General features: G+C 39.7%; 1 protein-coding gene across 7 annotated transcripts in view; it reads right to left on the bottom strand.

Annotated features, from left to right (window-relative positions):
• The window catches only part of APP (amyloid beta precursor protein), a 265962-nt gene that overhangs the window by 203124 nt on the left and 40836 nt on the right, over positions 1-22002 (bottom strand). For all 7 annotated transcript variants that reach the window (XM_032865489.1, XM_032865490.1, XM_032865491.1 and 4 more), the window contains exon 2: positions 3756-3923. In XM_032865489.1, coding sequence (XP_032721380.1) covers positions 3756-3923 — 168 coding nt within the window. The remainder of the gene's footprint in view (positions 1-3755; positions 3924-22002) is intronic.

Below are 22002 nucleotides of genomic sequence, written 5' to 3'. Positions count from 1 at the left end.
TCCCTTGTTAATTGTTAAGTTTAATAAAAGTTAGCTGGAAATAGCATCATCCACATTGTTGGTTTTGTTATTGCTAAAAGTATTCTACAAGCCTGTTTTTCTCTCTCTAGATCTCCTTTCAGGGACAGGTTCTGTGTTCCACTCATCATTGCCTCTTTAGCACCCAGAGATATAATGTTTGAGGGAGGGAGAGAACCACTGGGCTCTCGAAAAGGTATTCATTCATATTATCCCCTTACACTAAAATATTTTAATGAAAGAGGTATTTATTAAAGGCCCCAAGCAAGCCTTCCTCCCTGATTCCCAATCACCAGTAAAGTTCTGGTGGAAGGTCTTGGGAGGACTCCTCACGTCTGCTTCCCTTTCCCACTTGCCAGATGATGGGATCTGAGACCCTTACAGCCCAGAGTCGCTAGCGGTATGGGGTGGAGGGGGAGAGCAGCACAGTCCAACAGAAATAGAATGGAAGTGTATCACCTATGTAATTATAAATTCCATGGTAGCGACATTAAACAGTAAAAACAGGCAAAGTTCATATTAACAACATAGTATTTACAATTTAATAACATAAATATGAAGTTTAAACCAATATATACAAAATATTTCAATATGAAATATGAAATTACTAATGAGCTATTTTATATTATTTTTTCATGTGAACTTTTAAAATACAGTGTTTATGTTACACTTTCAGCACACATTAGTTTGGACCAGCCACACTGCAAATGCTCAAAAGCCACACCTGGCTTGTGGCTACCTTATAGAATAGCACAGAGGGTCCTACAGAAAACACAGAAGCTAGCTATAGGGTCAGCATGATAAAGCAGGAGGAGGACTTTTTGAAATGCAAATCTACAGTCCTTCCCCTTCTTTAAAAAAATGTAAAAAACACTTTCAATGACTTCCTGCTGTTATGGAAAAAAACAAATTCATTAAAATGGCTCACAGTCTGATGTCCAGGCCCTTTCTTATTTCTGTGGTGTGATGTTTGTCTAAACCATCTGAAGACTCTAGCCTGTGCACATAATCCTGGTGGGTGGTGAGCTGAGACAGGCAGGCACGACATAGGACAGCATTGCCAAGACAAAGGAGAAACAACCAAGAAGCTTACTCTCCTGTCCCACGGCTACCAACAATGTGGCAAAGTCTAGGACCCAGAAGAACCACCCTGTGGCTTAGCCCTAGAACAAACAACAGACTAAGACGGGAAGTGAAGTTACCCAGATATGAGTGGGATCTCTAAGTGGCGTGGGAATAAGGGTTGTTCTCAGGATCATGAAAAGTAATTTTTATATGGTCATCATAGAAATGTAAAAGCATCTGATTACTCATATAAGTGGCACTAAGGGAGGAAAAATAAGATGCAAACTAAGATACATACATCAAATTAGCCATTCCACAGAAAAGGATGATGTGGTCAGCATCATTAACTGAACTTAGTTCTATCCTTTAAAAAATATATATATTTAATATTCAAAATGATTAATCCGTATGCATGTTCAGAAAAGTGAAACGGTATAAAAAACCGTATAAGCATCACACAGAGCAATTTATCAAACTCATAACTACTACAAAACTGTCCCAGAGGAACTCTTGCACAGAATGTGCATATTATTTCCAAAATGTGTATTTTAGAAATGTCCTATCTGGGGTGGAGTGGCTCAGCAGGTTAAGCCTCTGTATTCAGCTCAGGTCATGATCTCAGGGTCCTGGGATTGGGCCCCGTATCAGGCTCTCTGCTCAGCAGGGAGCCTGCTTCCTCCTCTCTCTCTGCCTGCCTCTCTGCCTGCTTGTGATCTCTGTCTGTCAAATAAATAAATAAAATCTTAAAAAAAAAAAAATGTCCTATCTGGACAAAAGGTAATTTCTTATCAATCCCTATTTTTTTTTTAAGATTTATTCATTATTTTCAGGGGTGAGGGGCAGAAGAAGAGGGAGAGAAAGAGAGAATCCTCAAGCAGGCACCCCACCAAGCGTGGAGCCTAGTGGTAGGACTTGATCCCATGACGTTGAGGATCATGACCTGAGCTGAAAGCAAGAGTCAGACACTTAACTGACTGAGCCACCCAAGCACCTCACTTTCAATCCCTATTGAATAAATGCTTTTAATAAGAAATATAATGGACTTAATTATTTGTGATTTTTACTTAAATATGAAGAATTACCTCCTCATATCGTGATTCATGTTCCTTCAAGATAAAAATTCCTTGATATGGAATATATTGTGATGATATGGGTGATTTTGCTTCTCAAAACACAAGAGTTAATAGAAACTGTCCTTCTTCAAAGTGTCACCAAAAAAAAACCAAAAAACAAAAACACTGTGTGTGTATATATGTAAAAAAATACATACCTTAAAAAGGAAATTTTCTAGTACAGAAAAGATTACAACAGTGTTGCCAGTTTATCTGTTGTTTATATGAAGAATAAGAAGCTTGCCAAGAGGCATAAGACTGATTCCTTTAGATGTTCTTAAAACACAAAGAGCCACATATTCTAGAATAAGCAATTGTCTGGAAGCGTGGGATAACATGTCTTGGACTCCAGTTATTTTAAAATTAAATTAATAAGGAAGGAATATCCTATATAATATAGCAAGGAAGCTAGAAAAATTACAAAAAGGATGAAGATCTTTATGAATGGTGAGGGTGTGATTTCTAGAATATAAAAGTTAAAAAAGCAAAGTACAGAAAGGTGCTTCCTGTAAGTACCTTTTTTATAAGAAAAAGAAGGAGAACCAACCATACATTCTCTTTTGTTAGAAGGATAAATCAGGAAAAACGAAAATGTTGATCAATGGAGGACAGGTGGCGAGCGAGAGTTCTGAGTGCAACTTTTTATAGAGTTTCTAAGTTTTAACAATGTCAATGTCTTACATTCTCAAAGAACAAAATTAATAAGGAGCAAAAGACTAAGATTGAATATAAGCAAAGAAAATGGATCAAAGTGGTAATATAAATAAGGAAAACTAATTCTAGCAACTTTTCAATACATTATCTTGACCGTGAAATGATAGAGGGATATATGCCAAAGATTAATGAAATGCCAAGAGATCTTAAATTTTACTCAGTTGGTTTATGGATGGTTCTATCATGACATCATAATTTTTTAAAAATATGTGTTATATATGGTAAAGCAAGTAAACATAATGATAGCATAGTGAATCATGAGGAACCAAGATTTTCCTCCCTTCCCCTATGATCCTCTGTTTTGTTTCTTAAATTCCACATATGAATGAGACAAAATCAGTGAGAGAGAGACAAATCCTAAGAGACTCTTAATCATAGGGGATGCCGGAGGGGATAGGGTCAGGGATGGGGTAACTGGGTGATGGGCATTAAGAGGGGCAGGTGATGTTATGAGCACTGGGTGTGGTGTCATAGAAGACTGATGAATCACTGAACTCTACCCCTGAAACTAATAATACACTATCTGTTAATTAACTGAATTTAAATTTTAAAAATAATAATAACATTTTTAAAAATCATTAAAAAAAAAAGGTGAGCATGAGAGTTCTGGGGATGGATGGTAGCACATTGTAGATATATTTAGTATCACCAAACTGTACACTGGTTACGATAATCGATTTTGTGTGTGTTTATCTGTACAACAATAAAAAATTGGGGAAAAATATTAAAAAAAGGAACCAAGATTTTCACTGTAAGAGATAAAAGAGCAATACTTCAGAAGTGAAATTAAAAAAAAATATATGCATGTGACCCAACATGAATGCCCAGCTCTCGGAAGGGACTTACTTCTTGGCAGTACTGCAGGATATCCTCCTTGGTGCCAATGCAGGTTTTGGTCCCCGAAGGATCGGACTCCCACTTTCCATTTTGCACGTTCATGTGCATGTTCAGTTTGCCGCAGAACATGGCAACCTGAGGTTCTGCCAGCAGGCCAGCATTGCCATCAGTGGGCACCTAAAAAAAAAATAAGTTCAGGTTAGTTACACAAATCCACAGCTCTGGGGAAGAGGTTGGGGAAGGGTTGTAAAGAGGAACATGGCATGCAGCGATACCAAAAATAGTTCACTTTCACTTCCAGAAATTCCCGCAAGTAGGAATTAGCTCTGCCGTCCACGTTCCCTTGAGTATCACGTAGGCTAATACATCTCCAACCACCTACAGTACAGTGCTTTTTTAAAATGTCGAAATACAGGCATTAACAATACTGAGAAGAATTTATTCATTGAAAAGTTTATGCAATCCCCCGTAGCAGATTCTACAGTGCCTACTGAACGGTTCTGAAAATAAAATAAGGTGTCTTTCTGAAATAAAAATAATCACTCTGGAGGAAACCATATTCTCATAATAGCCTCCAACTGACTCACGCAAAGAACAATGCCAACTCCCTGCTGGATGACCATGTCTAAGAGTAAGGTTGTACGGTACCTCCCAGAGCTGAGGGCATGATGTCAGCGTGCCTTCTTAGCTAGCAAGTGACATTATTATTTTCTAAACATAAAAATTACTGTAGAATTTACCATGCACAAATATGGCTGAATATGTTGGCCATTCCACTGGTTTTCCCCAGAATATTCCCTGGTTATCATTCTCAGCTTTTTTTTTTTTTTTTTTAAATATGAGACTTTTATTTGAGAGACAGGAAGCACGAGAGCATGTGAGGAGAGAGCAGGAGCAGGGGCAGGGGCAGTGGGAGAGGGAGAAGCAGACTCCCCACTGAGCAGGGAGCTTGACTTAGGGCTTGATCCCAGGACCATGACCTGAATAGATGGTAGTTGCTTAGCCAACTGAGCCACCAAGGCACCCCATCACTCTCTCAGCTCTTAAGAACAGGTTAAGGGTGCTGGAGTCTCACCTCCCCATGCACACTGTGAGGATGCAGCAAGGTCTCTTTCCCAGAGTCCACCTACTGTGTGCTAAGCTCTTAATAGGTCCTAGCTATTACTGTTACAAGCAGTATACCATTTCACTGACATAACTGAAAAGGTTACCTTTCTGTATTTCCAAACCCTTCTGTGAACAGATACTACCTTTCCAGAAGTGTTTTTCAAATTTTACTTAATGGGTTCTGATGTGTCAAAAGATTAAAAAAATCAACAAGAGATAAAAAAATAAATCCACAGGAGTAAAAGCGTTATTGGAAAGCAGGGAATCAAAAGACACATTAAGCAAAGTAATTCCTCCTTTGTTAAAGCCAGCCGCTGAGGAAATGGGTGATAGCCATGTCAAGAAGAGTAAACTTCCACCAGAAGCCATTCATACCGTCGAGAACTAGATGATTCTATAATAAAGTGTATCATTTCTAAAAATTGTTCACAGGAGGGAATAAAAAACAAAACAACTAAAATTGCACTGAGAGATTTCAGTTAAGAAATAGCTTCTTGACATTTCTTCCCACAGAAATGTAAAAATAGATCAAACATCTGTCCATTCTAGTCAGCTTCGTATATATTTTGTCCAACCACAGCAGATTTATGTCGTTTAAAAAAAAAAAAAAAAAACTTGCACTGAACCCAGCTGAGACCCGTCACAGATCCAAGTGCAAAAGCTCTTGGAAAAATCCCTAAAACCATATTTCAGGTAACATCTTCTACGTATCTAATTCTACTTATTAAGTATATCATAAAGGTATACTGAACAACATTCTGCCTCTCCATCGCCAGATGTAACAGAACAGCTGAAACCACAGTATCAGGTCGTCAGCAGGAATCAACAAAAATAGTCGGGACCCCTCAACTCCCCAGTCTGGGCCCTTTGCCACCTCCTACAATTTCTAAGCCAGAACCTGGGCATCTCATTTTCCAACAGATGCAAAAACCAGCCAAAGCAGAATGCTCCACAAACTTAAGTGTCACAGCTTTTTTGAGGGAACAGGAGGAAATTCAATGCCTTGATTCTAAAAAATCAGAATACAAATTTTGTCAATTTTATTGAAATAAGTAGTGGGACAATAACTCTGAAAGAAAGTCAAATAATCATCAGATATCTATAGTTAAGGCCCTATATGAGATGCTATAGAGGATATAAAAATATTTTTAATATATAAAATTTATGTATTTCAATGTAAAATATGAACCCTTGTCTTCAAGGAATTTATAGTCTAGTAACAAGATTGCTACTGGATTCTCCATGATTACTTCATTCTGTTCAAATTCATTCCTTGTCCCAAAGATTTCCAGTCTTAGAATCTTGGTAACTTATCTCTTAGTGAACAGAAAGACTAATGGTCCCCCACCACAGTTGGTAATTATTTTATTGAATGAATTCCCCCCTTGGTAGCTCAAAATGTCTCTATACCTCAGATTCTCCCTGACCTGTTCACTACAGTTTCTACCTCCTCATCAGTGAAAATGCCCTTCATTCCATAACTTCCCTTCAAGGAACATTTAAGTGCCAGTTTCTCTCCCTGAGGCAGCCAGGCTCAAAGAAGGCCCCCAAGGACCCCGGCCTCCGGGTGTTTAAGCTCTTGTCAGTGCTATCCCATAATGCATAAAAGTTCTGTCTGCACAACAAACAAAATAGGGCCAAAATGATATGTGACTTCCAAGGAAAGGTCATGAAAGGCACCACGGCTTCTCCCTTGCTCTCTGCGATCCATTGTTTTCGGAGAGGTCAGCTGCCATGCTGTGCAGGCATACAGGCAGCCCTATGGAGAGGCCCACAGAACGAGATGAGGAACCATGGCCTCCTGTCAACAGAAACGTGAGTCAGCTTGGAAACATCCTACAGCCACATCAAGCCTTCAGGACCACAGCCCTTTGGTGGCAGGACTGAAACCTGGAGTCAGAACCACCTGGAAAGATGCACCCAAATTTGTGACCCACAGAAACTGAGATACTACATGGCTGTCGTTTGAAACCATTGCGTTTGGAGTGACCTGCTACCCAGCAACAGACACCTCACATGCTTTTACTTCTCTAGCTCTGTAAGATGTCCACAAATAGCCTTTGATCTCTTCCACTTGAAAAATGCAAACAAGAGACCAAAAAGGATTCCTCCTTTCTTTCATCCTCCAGAGCAGGGGGTCAGCAACTTTCTTCCGTTAGGGGCCAGATAGTAAATATTGTACGTGTTGTAAGCAAGGTCTCTGCTGTGACTATTCTACCCTCCTGTTATAATAAAAAAGCAGCCCCAGACAACAGGCAAAATGGGTGTAGCTGTTTTTACAACAAAATTTTATTGACAAAGCAGGCGGGGGCCATCGTCTGCCTATCCCCTTTCTTACAACAAATTTTATCAACTGGTGATTTCAACACTCATTCACACCACCTTCTCACCTGCCTCTAAAGCCCCCTGCCATCTGGCTTACGTTCTACCCATCAACTCAGATTGCTTTCTCAAAGGTCACATTTGGCCTCTGGAGAAACCAAATAGGCTTTTCAACTTCTTGGCCACACATGAATTCTTCCTTGGAAGTCTTTTCCCTTGGACTCTGTGGCAATGAACTACCGTGGCTCCCCTTACTCCTCTGATTATCCCATTACTAACTCGTGATCCTTCAGTTTCATACCGGAAGACATTCCTAAAGATGTGCGGGGGAGGGGGGTTGCTTCTCTTTTACCTGCTTTAAAAAGTCTTGGAGATCTCATGCTTTCAGCCCCTAGCTGCAGCACGGCAACTCCAATGAAACCACCTTAATAATCAATGCCAGCAAGTGACATTGATTTTATCAGTAAGTTTGCACAGGCGACACATGCTAGGCACTGAACTCATTTTGGGGACAAAGTAGTAAATTAAGCCTTGCCCTTGCCTTGACAACAGGATGGCCAACCATCCCAGTTTGCCTGGGACAGAGGGGTTTCCAGGATGTGAAACTTCTTGCGCTGAAACCAGGAAAGTCCCTGGCAAGCTGAGACTACTAGTCATCCCAGCTGACAAACACATCAAGTGTTTTCTTTCGTTCCTACCTTAATTTCTTTTTATTTCTTCCATTCTGCATTCTGTCATCCTCCCCTTTCCCTGACTTTACAGTTCTTTTGATGCCACCTGCGTGTCTGTTTGTACAAGCCCACTACTCAAACAGTGGTAATCTTTCTCACATCTCAAATGCATTGATTCTGGCCCTATATTACTGAAAAACATTTTTTTTCTAAGTAGGCTCCACACCCAGCGCGGGAGCCCAATGTGGGGCTTGAACTCATGACCCTGTGATCAAGAGTTGGACATGGGTTGCCTGGGTGGCTCAGTCGGCTAAGCGTCTGCCTTCTGTTCAGGTCGTGATCCCAAGGTCCTGAGATCAAGTCCCATATTGGGCTCCCACCTCAGTAGGTAGTCTGCTTCTCCCTCTCACCACCCCCTGTTCATGCTCTCTCTCTTTCAAATAAATAAAATTTAAGAAGAAAGAAAAGAGAGAGAGAGAGAGAGAGTTGGACGCTTAACTGACTGAACCACCCAGGTGCCCCTACTGGAAAAAACTTAAAAAAAAAATTTTTTTTTAAGATTTTACTTATTTGTTTGACAGAGAGAGAGAGATAGCACAAGCAGGGTGAGGGGCAGAGGGAGAAGCAGACTTCCCGCCAAGCAGAGAGCCCAATGTGGGACTTGATCCCAGGACTCTGGGATCATGACCTGAGTGGAAGGGAAACACTTAACCAACTGAGCCACACAGGTGTCCCTGTAAAACATTTTTAATTGCCTTGTGATCTCTTCCTTTTAACAAGGGTAGTTAATACCAGAAGATCTATGTTTCAGTTCCTTTTGGGTTTTTCATCAGATGAGATCTAACAGTAACTGAAAAATTAACTACAGAGAATCATGGTCATTAACACACTCCATTTTCTGACAGTGGAAAATGCTTAATAGTTCAAACTTTGATTCCTCAATAATTAGGGCCAATTATTACACTAAAAATTATAAAATTGGCAGTATGTATACATCTGTTATATATGACATTACAAGAGCCCCTTCACAAATTAATACTTAATTCACAGAAACATGTTTCTCGGGCAAAAATTCTTTCTCAAATCTATACCAGCTGTGTACAAGATCACAGCAATTAGCTGGGAGATGCAAATTGAACAAGAAGCTTTTCTTTTCTTACTGAAGCCCACCTGCAAAGAATTGTTTTAAGTAACATTCCTAGCTCAGTCAACTTAAAAAAAAGAAAAAAAGAAAAAAAAAAAAAGAAAACCCACAAGGATCTTCACCTGCATCAAATAAGGGTTTTTAGAAACAAAGCAACAAAGCCCTGGGTTGCTACAAGCAGCCCCCTCTTTGGCACAGAGCCAGAAGGAAACCATCACCAGGCCATGGTGGTCACACAGGAGATAATACGCAGCCATCATCCAAGAGCCTGACAGTTTTACTCAAATCCTTTTTTCCGAATGCAGCCTTAAAGAAATGGCTTAATAAATCATATGCAGGGTCCGATGCAAGACCTGTTAATGTGGACACTCTTAAAACCGAAATCTTTGGGTCCTAGGGTAAGTTATTTACTGCCAGTTAAAATGCGTACTCTCTCAAAGTCTTCTTAAAGAGAATTATTCCTAACTTTTCAAAAACAATTCTCCTTTTAACAGAAATTTGCAATGTAAAACGTTAGTAGATGGGAAACAGAGCCACTTAAGTAACCATCACATTTTAATTTACTTTCATCTTAACGCCATGTGAGGTAAAGTAAGGTTACTTGGCAGAAACGCAAGACAACACCTAAAAGATTGGAACCCTGGCATAACTGGCCATTCACAGTGCGTGTGTTTCTGAAAGAGTGAAAATGAAGATAATTCTTGTAAATGGAATGACTTTCCACTGACATCATAAGACCAGAGATGCTTTCCCATGGGAAAACAGTGTTCAGTGACAACGAACAAAATAAGCAGCTAAAACAATGGAGCATCCACACATTGCCTCCAAAGCAACAGCCTATTTATTACAGAATGCCCTGAACTACAGAGACCAAAACAGTGCACCTAAAAATGCTGTTCATCTTTTATAAATAATCCTTTGCTACGAGAAAAATATTTTAGGGCCATAATATCTAGAGAACTGAAATGAAAATGGACTTTCCAAAGCAAGTTAGCTGGAAAACAGGCTTTACAAGGGCTTAAGGGGAAATTAACATAAACAAAAATAAACATATATGCCTAATTGAAGCCCATCTGTGGAGCCGAACCTGAAACTTACACCGAGAATTGATGCACTTTACAAGGGCAAAACCAGCCTCTCCAACAAGTTCCCCTGCAGTCTTTTCACACTGGGTGTTCCCTTTCCCAAAAAAGTTTTCTCTTTATTATCATCAAGGAGATCAAAATTCCTTATAGAGCAGGCTTGGCAGCATTCCTCCCACACAGTCCTGACTAAAAGGGAAAGGGAACAAGGAACGCTCTGTTTTGCTGGCTGAAAAGTCTTGCTTGGCAAGGAGAGGGCAAGGATCCATAGCTTAGCTGCATCCGTGGATTTATGTAATTTTAAGGTTCGTGGCTAATGAAAACCATCTGGTTTCTGCATTTAAACGGGCTTCTCACTGGTCTGACTAGCTCGCCTCGTACGGTAGAGTATTTGGTATTATTTAATCAGTTCACGATTCCCCCCGGGGTGGGGCCAGATTCTTACATGGTATCTTTTTAAAAGCACACGTGATACTATTTCTATCACACCCAAGATTTTCTCACATAAATACCTTTTACCTGGGCATAACTCAAATGTACCCCACAAAAACGCTTTTAAATTTACTTTTAAGACATTTGGGTTTTCCATTTTCAGTGTAATTAACTGTTCTTTAGAATCACAATCTAGAAGATCTGAGAGTGAACCCCTTTCAAGGGGAAACGCAGCACATTAACGCTTAACATAAATTTTCTTTCTCCAAAGAAAAAGACTGACTGTAAGGTTTCCCTTAACATCCTTCTCCCCTCCCCCAAATATCATAAGCAGAACCATAACAACTGCAGTTGCCCATTTTGTATCTAGAACAGGGCAACAAATTAAAATTAGAATCCCAGAACTGGAAGAATCGATAAAACATCCATTCCAACTCTAAGGAGAAGGAAAAGGCTCTGGTAAGGATTCATCCAAGGCTACAGTATTAAGAAGAGGTAGAGGTGGGAGGTGGACCTACTCCATTAATGGTTTTGTATACATGACCAGATGACTATCAAAACAGAAAACTGCAATTTTCCTAGGTTTTGCCATCCGTGTGTGGATGCATGTATTTACAGAGGGAAGAACGGAGAGGCTAGTCAACGCATACAGAAAAACGAAATGCGATTATAGAAATTGTACACACTTTCAATTTATCCGTGTGGAGGGAGGGCCTTCTTCATTACATCCGCCACTTGGGGCACAATTATTTCAGATCTTGAGTTTCAGGCTAAAGTGCCCCGAGATTTGCCACAAGAGTGAGTAAAGAGAAAAGATTCCTTTTGAGAACTAATCCATATATTTCACTCCTTGAAATCTGGCGTTCTTTTTGAGCACTATTGACTTGGCTCAAATGACAAGTTCGTCCTCCTTGAATACATGGTCTCTGCTGGTATTGACAAAGTGAATGCTTGTATGGGGACCTGGAAAATGGAGACCACACCAGTGGCCGGGGCCCACAATATAAATCTAAACCTACAATCAGCCTGCGCTTCAGGGAAACACCAGTCAAGAAATTTTAATGGTCACCAATCGCAATGTGTCAACTGAGCTGTAGCGGGTTTACCTTACCCTAGAAAATAGGACCTACTAGCTTTATAAGGAAATCTCCCACCTCCTAGCCAATTATGCCCCTGTTTCTGCATTGCCTTTTCCAAAGCGCTTTAAAACTCTTCTTCCCCCAACTCCCTGGGGAACACTATTCCACTGCTTGTGGGGGACTGGGCTCCCCCCAATTCATGGCTGTTTTCTCTTGAATGAAGGATATCAAACTTGTAACTTAAATTTAGTTTTGTCCTTTGACAATATCAAGTTCTTCTTTCTGCTCAGAAGACAGATACTCTATTTTTTTGGTTTAATTTTTTTAATTAAATGTTTTAATTTTTTTATAAACATATAATGTATTTTTATCCCCAGGGGTACAGGTCTGTGAATCGCCAGGTTTACACATTTCACAGCACTCACCATAGCACATACCCTCTCCAATGTCCATAATCCCACCACCCTTTCCCGACCCCCTTCCCCCCAGCAACCCTCAGTCTGTTTTGTGAGATTAAGAGTCACTTATGGATGGTCTCCCTCCCAATTCCATCTTGTTTCATTTATTCTTTTCCTACTCCCCAAACCCCCCATGTTACATCTCCATTTCCTCATATCAGAGAGATCATACAATCGTTGGAAGACAGGTATTCTAAAGCAGACCCCAAACTCCTTCCATTTCATAACAAGTCCAGTAAATAATTCTTGCTGCTGGTGGCCAGTAGGATATCAAGAGCTCTCTCAACAGAAACCTTTGTTACTCAACACCCATAAAGTTAAATTACCAATGTTTACAGCATGAATTTTAGGCAGGCCTAAGAAAGAGTGATGTCTACTGCCCAGAACAGATATAAAATCTAAAACTGGAATTGAAAAAAATAAAGTCTCATAGATGGCAGAACTATATGCCTAAACTATATGCTTAAACTATATGCCTAAAAATCTTTATCTAAAATCTTTATCATACTAACTATTTTGACTCTGTTAGCATTGCTAGCTCATCGGCCTCGACCTTGTGCACGGGGCGATAGGAAACCGAGTTAAGGGCAAAAATCAAAGCATCTACTTAGGGCCTTCCTTTCATGATCTCATTTGATTCTGAGAAAAACCAAGATAAGTCACTTCCTCATCTACTTAAATAATCAGAAAGATTCAAAATCTGCCTAGGACTCTAATCACAGCTGTTACTCTAAAACCTATGCTTGCTTTTTTCTTACTGAGCCATTCCTTCTCCTAGTTCTTAACCTTTTTTATTCTTCAGTCTTGAATATTATTTTCAAATAACTTCTTCCCACTATGGTTATAGTATTTTGCAGTTCTTTGTTTCTGGCTTTTTAAAATATTATTTTTAGGGACGCCTAGGTGGCTCAATCGGTTGAGAGTCTTCAGCTCAGGTTATGATCCCAGGGTCCTAGGATGGAGTCCACAGCAGGGGAGTCCGCTTCTGTCTCTGCCTGCCACTTTCCAGGCTTGTACGCTCTCCTCTCTCTGGCAAGTAAATAAATAAATAAATAAATAAAATCTTTAAAAAATAAGTAAAGTAAAATATTATTTTTAGAGGAAGTAAATAAAAGGGGAAGCAGATCTATAGTTGAAATGTTTAATCTGCATTTCTTAAATTTAAATCACTAGATGTTCACTGGGTGTTATGCACAACTAGTGAATCACTGAACATTACATCAAAAACTAAGGATGTACTATGTGTTGGCTAACTGAATTTAAATTAAAAAACTAAAAATCAATCAATCAATGAATCAATCACTAGAGGTTAACAACCTAGTAATGTTTGGTGGCTTTCTCTTTAAGAAATCTCCCCTGAAATGCAAATGAAAACTTTCTCCTATATTTGTTCTTTCCTTAAATTAGAAGTAGCGAATTGAATCTGCAAAGCAGGGGTGTAGAATCACCAACATTCCAACTGTTAACCCATGTTCATCAACCCTTACACCTTACTTAATCTGTATTTTCAGGGATATATGCATATATTTCTCCATATATACATACCATACAGGTAGTTAGTAATAGTAATAAATGTGCATGCATACACATGGGGGTTTACTGATAAAGAGCAAGCAAATTTCAAATGAAGGTGTTTTGTTAAAATCTCATTCTAGAGTTAATGCATTTAAGTCATCTTGCTAACAAGCTGGAGAACCTAGAAATTGGGTTTCCCAGAAATCCTGTTTTTTTATTTTTTTTAAAGATTTTATTCATTTACTTGACAGAGAGAGAGATCACAAGTAGACAGAGAGGCAGGCACAGAAAAGGGAGAAGCAGGCTCCCTGATGACCAGAGAGCCCGATGCAAGCAGGACCCTGAGATCATGACCTGAGCCAAGGACAGAGGTTTAACCCACTGAGCCACCCGGGCGCCCCAGAAATGCTGGTTTGAATGGAATCCATTGTGAAGAATTTGATAATAACAAATGAACAATTTTCCTGTGTAATTTCTGCTAGTTCTGACAGCCAGGGCAGATTAGCATTCAGTACACAAAGCAACCCAGAAAAATTCAAATTCTATTACTCCTCTCCATTTTAGACCCAGGAACAATTCCACAGGTGTTCAGTTTCTGAAGTTTTATTATTTCCTATCAAATCTGGCCAATCTCAGCCAAGATCAGTGAACCCATAGGCCTGGGAACTACCATAATCGGTTATTATTTTAAGCCACTGAATTTTCAGGGTGGATTGTGGCTTTGTGTCATTGCTGTAGCAAGACAAACTAATACAGGTATGTATCTGATAAAAATACTAAAGTACTAAGTAATAGAATCAGAGCTCAGAATTATTTCAGAAGGTAGAAATTTTTTCAAATTGAAATTTTTTTTTTTTTTTTTTTTTTTTAGATTTTATTTATTTATTTGACAGACAGAGATTACAAGTAGGCAGAGAAACAGTCAGAGAGAGGAGGAAGCAGGCTCCCTGCTGAGCAGAGAGCCCGATGTGGGGCTCGATCCCAGGACCCTGGGATCATGACCTGAGCCGAAAGCAGAGGCTTTAACCCACTGAGCCACCCAGGCGCCACCTCAAATTGAAATTTTTAAAGTATATACAATATCCTGTATTTTGCCTGAAATAATTCTTTGAAGCAGGACAGAACAGGAAAGGCACAGCTGGACAGCAGTTCCATAAACAAAACAAAACAAAAAACAAAACAAAATAAACCTTTCAAAGGCTTTAAGAGATGAAAATAAAAGACAAAAATATAATAAAGTCAATGTACTCTTATGTTTTACAAATACAAGGCTCCACATGATCATGGGAAATCCTGTTGTGCCAAATCACATCCTCAAGGATGTATTAACATTTTTTTAAAGAGTTTTTCTTTTTTTTAGATTTTTATTTATTTGACAGTCAGAGATCACAAGTATGCAGAGAGGCAGGCAGAGAGAGAGGGAGAAGCAGGCTCCCCGCTGAGCAGAGCTTGATGTGGGGTTCCATTCCAGGATCCTGGGACCATGACCTGAGCTGAAGGCAGACGCTTTAACCCACTGAGCCACCCAGGCACCCCAAGAGTTTTTCATTTTTAAGTAATCTCTATGCCCAACGTGGGGCTCAAACTTACAACCCTGAGATCAGGAGCTGCATGTTCTACTGAGTGAGGCAGGCAGGCGGCTCTGTAGTCACATTTTTAGATAAACACTAAAAAAACTAAAGAAAGGTTATCTTGGAGGGTATGAAACTCAATAAAGGAAACCTCATTTAAAACGGAGTCAGAAGGCCAGAAGGGGGAGCTCTAACACCCTCACTACTCTTCACTTGCATCCCCATCAGGAAGAAGCCTATTTTGCTACTCCAGCAGGAAGAAGAATTTCTCCTCACCCAGCAACAAGGTCAGCCAATAGGAAAATTCCACACCTCAGCCAATGAGAAACCATCACCACTCTGAGCTCTTGCATTCCTTCAAAGGGCTTGTATTCAAAGCAGTCCCTCCCAACTTCCTCCTTTCCTCTAAAAGTAATGTTCCTGTCTTTTGATCTCCTTTGGCTTGCCAAAGCTTGTGTGTCCCACGTTGCAATACCTCTGCTACTCCCACAAAACCCAGATGTTCATAAAATAACTGGCCGTTTTAATATAGGGTTGACAAAGGAGACAAAATTTTATCGGGAAACTTTAATGAAAATGAGAAAAAAGGAGAAAACAACATCTGAAGGAAAATTTCAAGGAAAAGTCTCTAAATGCAAAAAGAGTGATGGAGAGTTGCTGAGAAAGAACATCCTGTCATGGAGACGGTGAGCACCTCCTCAAGGAGCCATGTAAGTGGATGGATAACCAGCTCTCAGAATTGCAGAGGAGGCTGCTCAGTTGGGTGGGAAGTTGGAAGAGGTTCAAAGTTTTCAAAAGTTTAAAGCAGTAGGATCTTGTGCTCAAACAAAATTTGGTGTGAACCCCTCACAGCTGGGCATTCTCCCCTCAAAACCTGGATTTCCACCTCACACAGCATGTGTAACACTGGTCTCTCCTAAAATTTGCTCTACTACTGTCTTTTCTATTGTTAGCCTATGGGCTAACACCTCGAACACCTTTGCTCCCTTCTGTCACTGGCATTCTTAACACAGTTCTCAAGAAAAGGACTACACTGTCGAGTACCCTGAACCTGTACAATTAAGGGCGAACACTAGCTGTTTGAACTGAGGAACTGAATTTTTATTTGATTTCACTGTTATTAATGTAAATTTAAATTTAAAAAGTCTGATTACTGAAAAATGTTTAAGAAGTTTACAATTTGAATAAGCAGAGCCAATTTCTGGCTGTACATTTTATGAGCTCTTAGAAAAATTTTCTGATGAAAATTTAGTGTCCCAGTTGAGATTTTGATGACTTAGTATGAAAAATTATATTGTAAGATACTCCATAATTTTTATACGCTGAGTGTTAAGTGGGTTAAACTTAAAATATATTAAAATAAATTCCAATTGTTTCTGTACTTTTTAAAAATGTGGCTCCTAGAAAATTTGTAACTAAGCATGTGACTTACGTTGTACTTCTAATAGACAGTGCTCCCCTAAAACATGTCAGACAAAGGCAATACAGAATTTAAAATGCGGTAATAAATGTCCATGTCAACATATTAGCCTTTTGTCTCTCATCAATCTTACTGCACTCCTATCGCTTCTTTCCAGTCTTTCTTATCATCTCTTGGAAGTGAGTTCTTCAATTAGTTCAGCTGGCACAGACCAGCACATTTATCAGAAACCTGATAAATATTTGATAGGAGGTAGAGAATCAGATAAAACAATGGCTTAACTGTGGCATAAGAGCCACAGGCTCTTGGTTTTATCTTTTAGAGCTGAGATACAAAGATCTGACTGGGGATGGTAAGACCAGGCTCCAAACACATGCCCTTTCAAGCTTTTAAGATGATGGCAATCACCTGCTGCTATCTTTAAATCTGACTGATTCTGTGGGGTTCTACATTTTTCTTTTTCTTTAGATCTCTGTAAATGACAATTCGTTTAAATGGACAGGTTTTTTAAATTGAGTTAAATGTATTTTGTTTTCACTCAGTATGTTTTTAAAAGGAAAAATTTTAATGAAAACAGTCTAATGCTATTAATTAAACAATGCTCCTGCCTCATACTTCACACGTGGCTGTGCAAATGCAAAATCTTATTCTAATTACACTCCTCCCAGCAAAGAACATGCAAATTGCACCAAAAAATACTCATGCTAAGATCATATCCCCCAGAGCAGCATGTGCTTGCTGAACACAAGCAGTGAGGCCGCTGGCCACATGTAGCCCGGCTGGGCCCTCCGCAGGAGGTAGAGGTGTGTGCAGAAGAGGGTGGGGTGAGAAAAGGGGACGCACTGAGTTCTGGAATGCTGGGACAAGTACCTCTGTCATTTGATACCTCATGTTGAGATCCTCCAGATTTCTCCCACATGACACCAAATGATTCCTGAAGTTAAAGCCTGCATATCACCTGGGTTAACACACAGAGTCAAGTAAAGAGTATATGAGCTCTAGACAGAATTTATCTCATTGATCTGGAACATACTGTCCCCACATAATTTGCAAGCTAAATTGTTAGGATTGTTCTGGGGTGATTTCTCTTTTTAAAATGAAGCTCTGATGTTGACCTGATATTTTGAGATATCTCACTCATTACCTGGCAGATGCACTCATCTTTACTTTTAATCAGTAGCATATTTGTCACAGGACACCTCGGTGGCTCAGTCGGTTGGGCATCTGACTCTTGATTTTGGCTCAGGTCATGATCCCAGGGTTGTGGGATCAAGCTCCTCATTGGGCTCTGAGCTCAATACAGAGTCTGCTCAAGAGTCTCTCTCTCCCTCTCCCTCTGCCCCTCCCTCCTCTTGCGCTCTCTCTCTCTCTAAAAATAAAATTTTAAAAAAATATACATCATAGTCATCACTAATCTAATGACACAGCTTTAAAATGGACTTTATCTGTAGCACCGCAGTATTCTAGAGCACAGGGCTTATATGCTAACATGCTAAAGGTACAAATAAGTGCGTATTTAAAAGTTTAGTGTTGCCTTTTCCATTTTTTTTTTCCTTTTATCACTGCAATACTGATCCATTCATAATGTCCCACACAGATGAACCAGTCCCAAAGGATCCTTAGATGGGAAGAAGAGAACAATAAGTTTTGAACAAACTGCAGCTGGGAGGATAAAATGGAAAACAAGCTTCCAGAAGAGGTAGTGAGTTTACAAATGGAGTCAGTTTATCATTTAATTAGAATATGGACAAAAGGGCCATACCCACACATTTGCATCCTAGAGTTACCCATACAACTTGGACTGGAGAGAAAAAGGGACATATTCCTCTAGCCTCTGTCAGCCCAGGAATTCGTCCCTACTTTCCTTCACAGCTTCTAAGAGGTTTTAGGCTTCAGGCCACTATGAACCTAACAGAGGCAGAGAGACAAACAGGGCTAAAACGGGGAGAGGAGGGTAATGGGATCCCTAGTCTTGGGCTGTCCTTAGTGAGGGAGCCAGTATACACATCTGGGCCTGGTACATTACAGATTATCCATTTCCTTTAATATCTTTATAATTTCTAGTGCTAAAATGGTATGAAAATACTTACAAGGTTACAGACCCTTAGAAAAATGTGCATTTTGCTGGTAAGTTAAGATAGAATACTGTCCCTTTGATGTATATTAAAATCTGAGAGTGGCTGTCAGGGGGTGAGGGGTGCACACATCAACCTCAGAGCCCCTGCTAATCTCTCTAGGAAGTCATTTCCATCTGACTTCCTACTAGCTCAAAGTACAGCAGCTGTGAACAGTCTCAGCTGGCCTGCCAGTAAAATTGCCAAATTTACGGGATTTGTATGTTTTAGTATGGATTGAGCTTGTGTCTTATAAAATGGTACCAACTGGCCCTTGCCATTAGTAGACTGTTTTTTGTTTTTTTTTTAAAGATTTTATTTATTTATTTGACAGAGATCACATGTAGGCGGAGAGGCAGGCGCAGAGAGAGAGAGAGAGAGGAGGAAGCAGGCTCTCCACTGAGAAGAGAGCCCGATGCGGGGCTCGATCCCAGGACCCTGGGATCATGACCTGAGCCGAAGGCAGAGGCTTTAACCCACTGAGCCACCCAGGTGCCCTAGTAGACTGTTTTCAATGAATAACGAAGATCAGAAGTGGAAGAATGATAGTTAACAAATTTTATGAAAAGATTTCTGAAAAATTTTTGAAGCAAGTCACATTAAGTAAGGAGACCAGGCAAGCAGGAAGGGAAAGAAGGGGGACTAAAAGAATGTGCTCCATGAACGTTAATGGAGATAAAGGAATTCAGATATTACCATTTACTTGTTCATACCACTTCCTACAGACACCCATATACATACGCTTTCATATTTACACATAGGTAAGAATCCACCTACCGTCTGTTGGACTGAAAAAGATTATAAATAAGCATTATATATGGGATAAGAGTTCAAATATCCTTATGTCAAGTGGCATCAAAGAATTCATGATCTTGAAACGCCACATTTCTATTTTTAGAATATTTGTAGAACTATTTCAGGAGAACATAAAGTACCTTATTTTTTAATATGCAGACAGGATATTTACATTATGTCCTTTGGTTTATTTCCTTTCAAAGTTGCATAATATTTACCAAACGTCTACTTTTCCTGTCTGTTTCAAACCCTCATGCTATTGTGTTTTTATTACTAAGACTTTTAGTATAGGAGAAAACTGCTTTCCAAATGTAATAGAAATTCAGAGCGAGTATTATGTGATGTGAGGAATCTGTGATAACATTCAAACAGCATTCCTGCTCATTGTTCAAACTGTATTCTGTTAACTTATCACTTTCAGTGTAAGCCAAGATTGTTTCTTTTCCTCCAGGGTTTTAACACTGAAGAGTACTCAAGGTTTAAGTTTCAAGCTATTTGCTTGGTAAGCAGAAGCAGATTATCCTTCCTCAGTAAGGCACCAACCCTCAAAGAAGCTTTCCCTTTCTGGAACTCTAGACTCACAATAAGAATTGTTCAAATTGCCTTTCCTATCAGAATAAAGACTATTATAAACTACAGTACCAGGAGAAAAAAATTCTGAAAGAAGGGAACAGTGAAGACTATTTCTACTTTCTTGGCTATGTTAAAAAAAAAAAAAAAGTTGCAGAAACAATAGAAGCCCAGGAGCAAAAGAATAGATATGTCCATATTTGGGGTCTTACATTTCCACTTGTAATGTCAGTTTCAGTGACATAACATCTGAATATTAGCTTCTTTATCTCTAAGTGAGAATAGTACCAACTACTCTATTTAGAGGCTATTAGGGACTCAGATAGGATCTAAATGAAGGCAACTAGACAGTGACGATGGCAAAAGCACGTGGGGTGCTCTCACAACGAGGGTGAGGCTGATGGTACCGCCTGTAGGTATTCATCTAAGTTTTATCTGCTAGAGTAGAAGAAAACATAATGTCTACTCACATCAAGTAGTGTGAACAAGGATTCCCAGTCTTTGCAAACAAGATGAGTTACAGATCTTCTTTCACTTACAATGGGGTTACATCCCGATAAACCCATCGCTAATTGAAAACATCTTAAGTCAAAAATGCACTTAATACACCTAACCTACACAACACAGCTTAGCCTAGCCTCCCTCACACTTAACTTCCCCACAGTTGGGCAAAATCATCTAACACAAGGCCCATTTTATAATAAAGTGTCGAATACCTCATGTAATTTCTTGAACAGGGTACTGAAAGCAAAAAAACAGAATAGTTGTCAGCCTGTTGGTTGTTTACCCTCGTGATTGCATTTTTTTACCCCCTTGATTGCGGTTTTTTACCCCGGGAGCTATGGCTGCCACCACCACCGCCACCCAGCGTCAGGAGAGAGGACTGTACCGCAGATTGCGAGCCCAGGAAAAAATCCAAATTCAAAAGTACCATTTTTACTGAATGCATCTCATTTTCATTTCACGCCATCCTAACGTTGCAAAATCTTAAACTGAACCGTCCGTACTTCACAGTCTACCGACCGAAGACCCTCTTTGCTCATTGGTACTTGCCCCTCGTTCTCTCTCTCCCACTACAAGCACTCAATGAGCATTTATGGAAAGCATTAGGGAATGCTTGGCATGAAAAATACAATAATAACAGGCATGTCGAAAATGTAATCATTGACAAAGGCGTGGAATGATACAAAACAAATTCCAACTCAGATACCTGTGGGATTTTTTTTTTCTACTGTGGCACCAGAAGGGTAATTTCCTAATGCACAGAAAATACAGCACCCACATCCCTGTATTTACCAACTCCCAAATGCCAGCTGAAGCCCGACTTGTTTGAGGAACTCAGGCTCCTCTTAGTAAAAACAAAACAACAGCAGCAACCAAAAAACCCCAAAACCAAAAAGCAAAAACATGGTGCAAAAGGCAAGGGGGCTTGCGATCTCCATGTCTCAATAACCTTCAGCAATAATTTCCTGACTTTTGGTAACACATTCCTGAGAGGAGCAGTATTTTGCAATTCAGGCAGCATTTTAAAAAATCAGATTATCTCACTAGATTCCTAGATTTGCACAAACAGTGCAGGCAGCCAGACCCCTTTAATAAAGCATTCAATAACCTATTTAAAACATTCCTGCAGCTGGAAGCCCTCAGCAGCATGAAGCTGATTCTCAGAGATTTCAGTGTAACCTAACACCGAAAGTGAAGGCTAGTGTAAAAAAATACACCTGAAAATATTACAAGGAAGAGACAGAAACTATTTGTTGAACAGCTAAGCAGAACAGCACATGCTGATGGCTATCAAACACTTGTCCTTCTCACTTCTAACAGAGAAGGTTTCAGAGTTTGATTCCTGGGTTATGTTTCAGGGAAAGTTCTGGCTTGATGCCTTATATGAAGACAAACATTTCCCAGGTACAGAATACATTCAAGCCTGGGGGTTGAGGGGTGACCCAAACATCTCAGACTTCCATGGACACAGA

This window comes from Lontra canadensis, unplaced genomic scaffold (assembly GCF_010015895.1).
Source record: "Lontra canadensis isolate GAN:19392208 unplaced genomic scaffold, GSC_riverotter_1.0 scaffold29, whole genome shotgun sequence".
Taxonomy (NCBI): domain Eukaryota; kingdom Metazoa; phylum Chordata; class Mammalia; order Carnivora; family Mustelidae; genus Lontra; species Lontra canadensis.
Note: the sequence above shows the minus strand (reverse complement) of the source record. Positions and strands in the feature narration are given on the sequence as shown.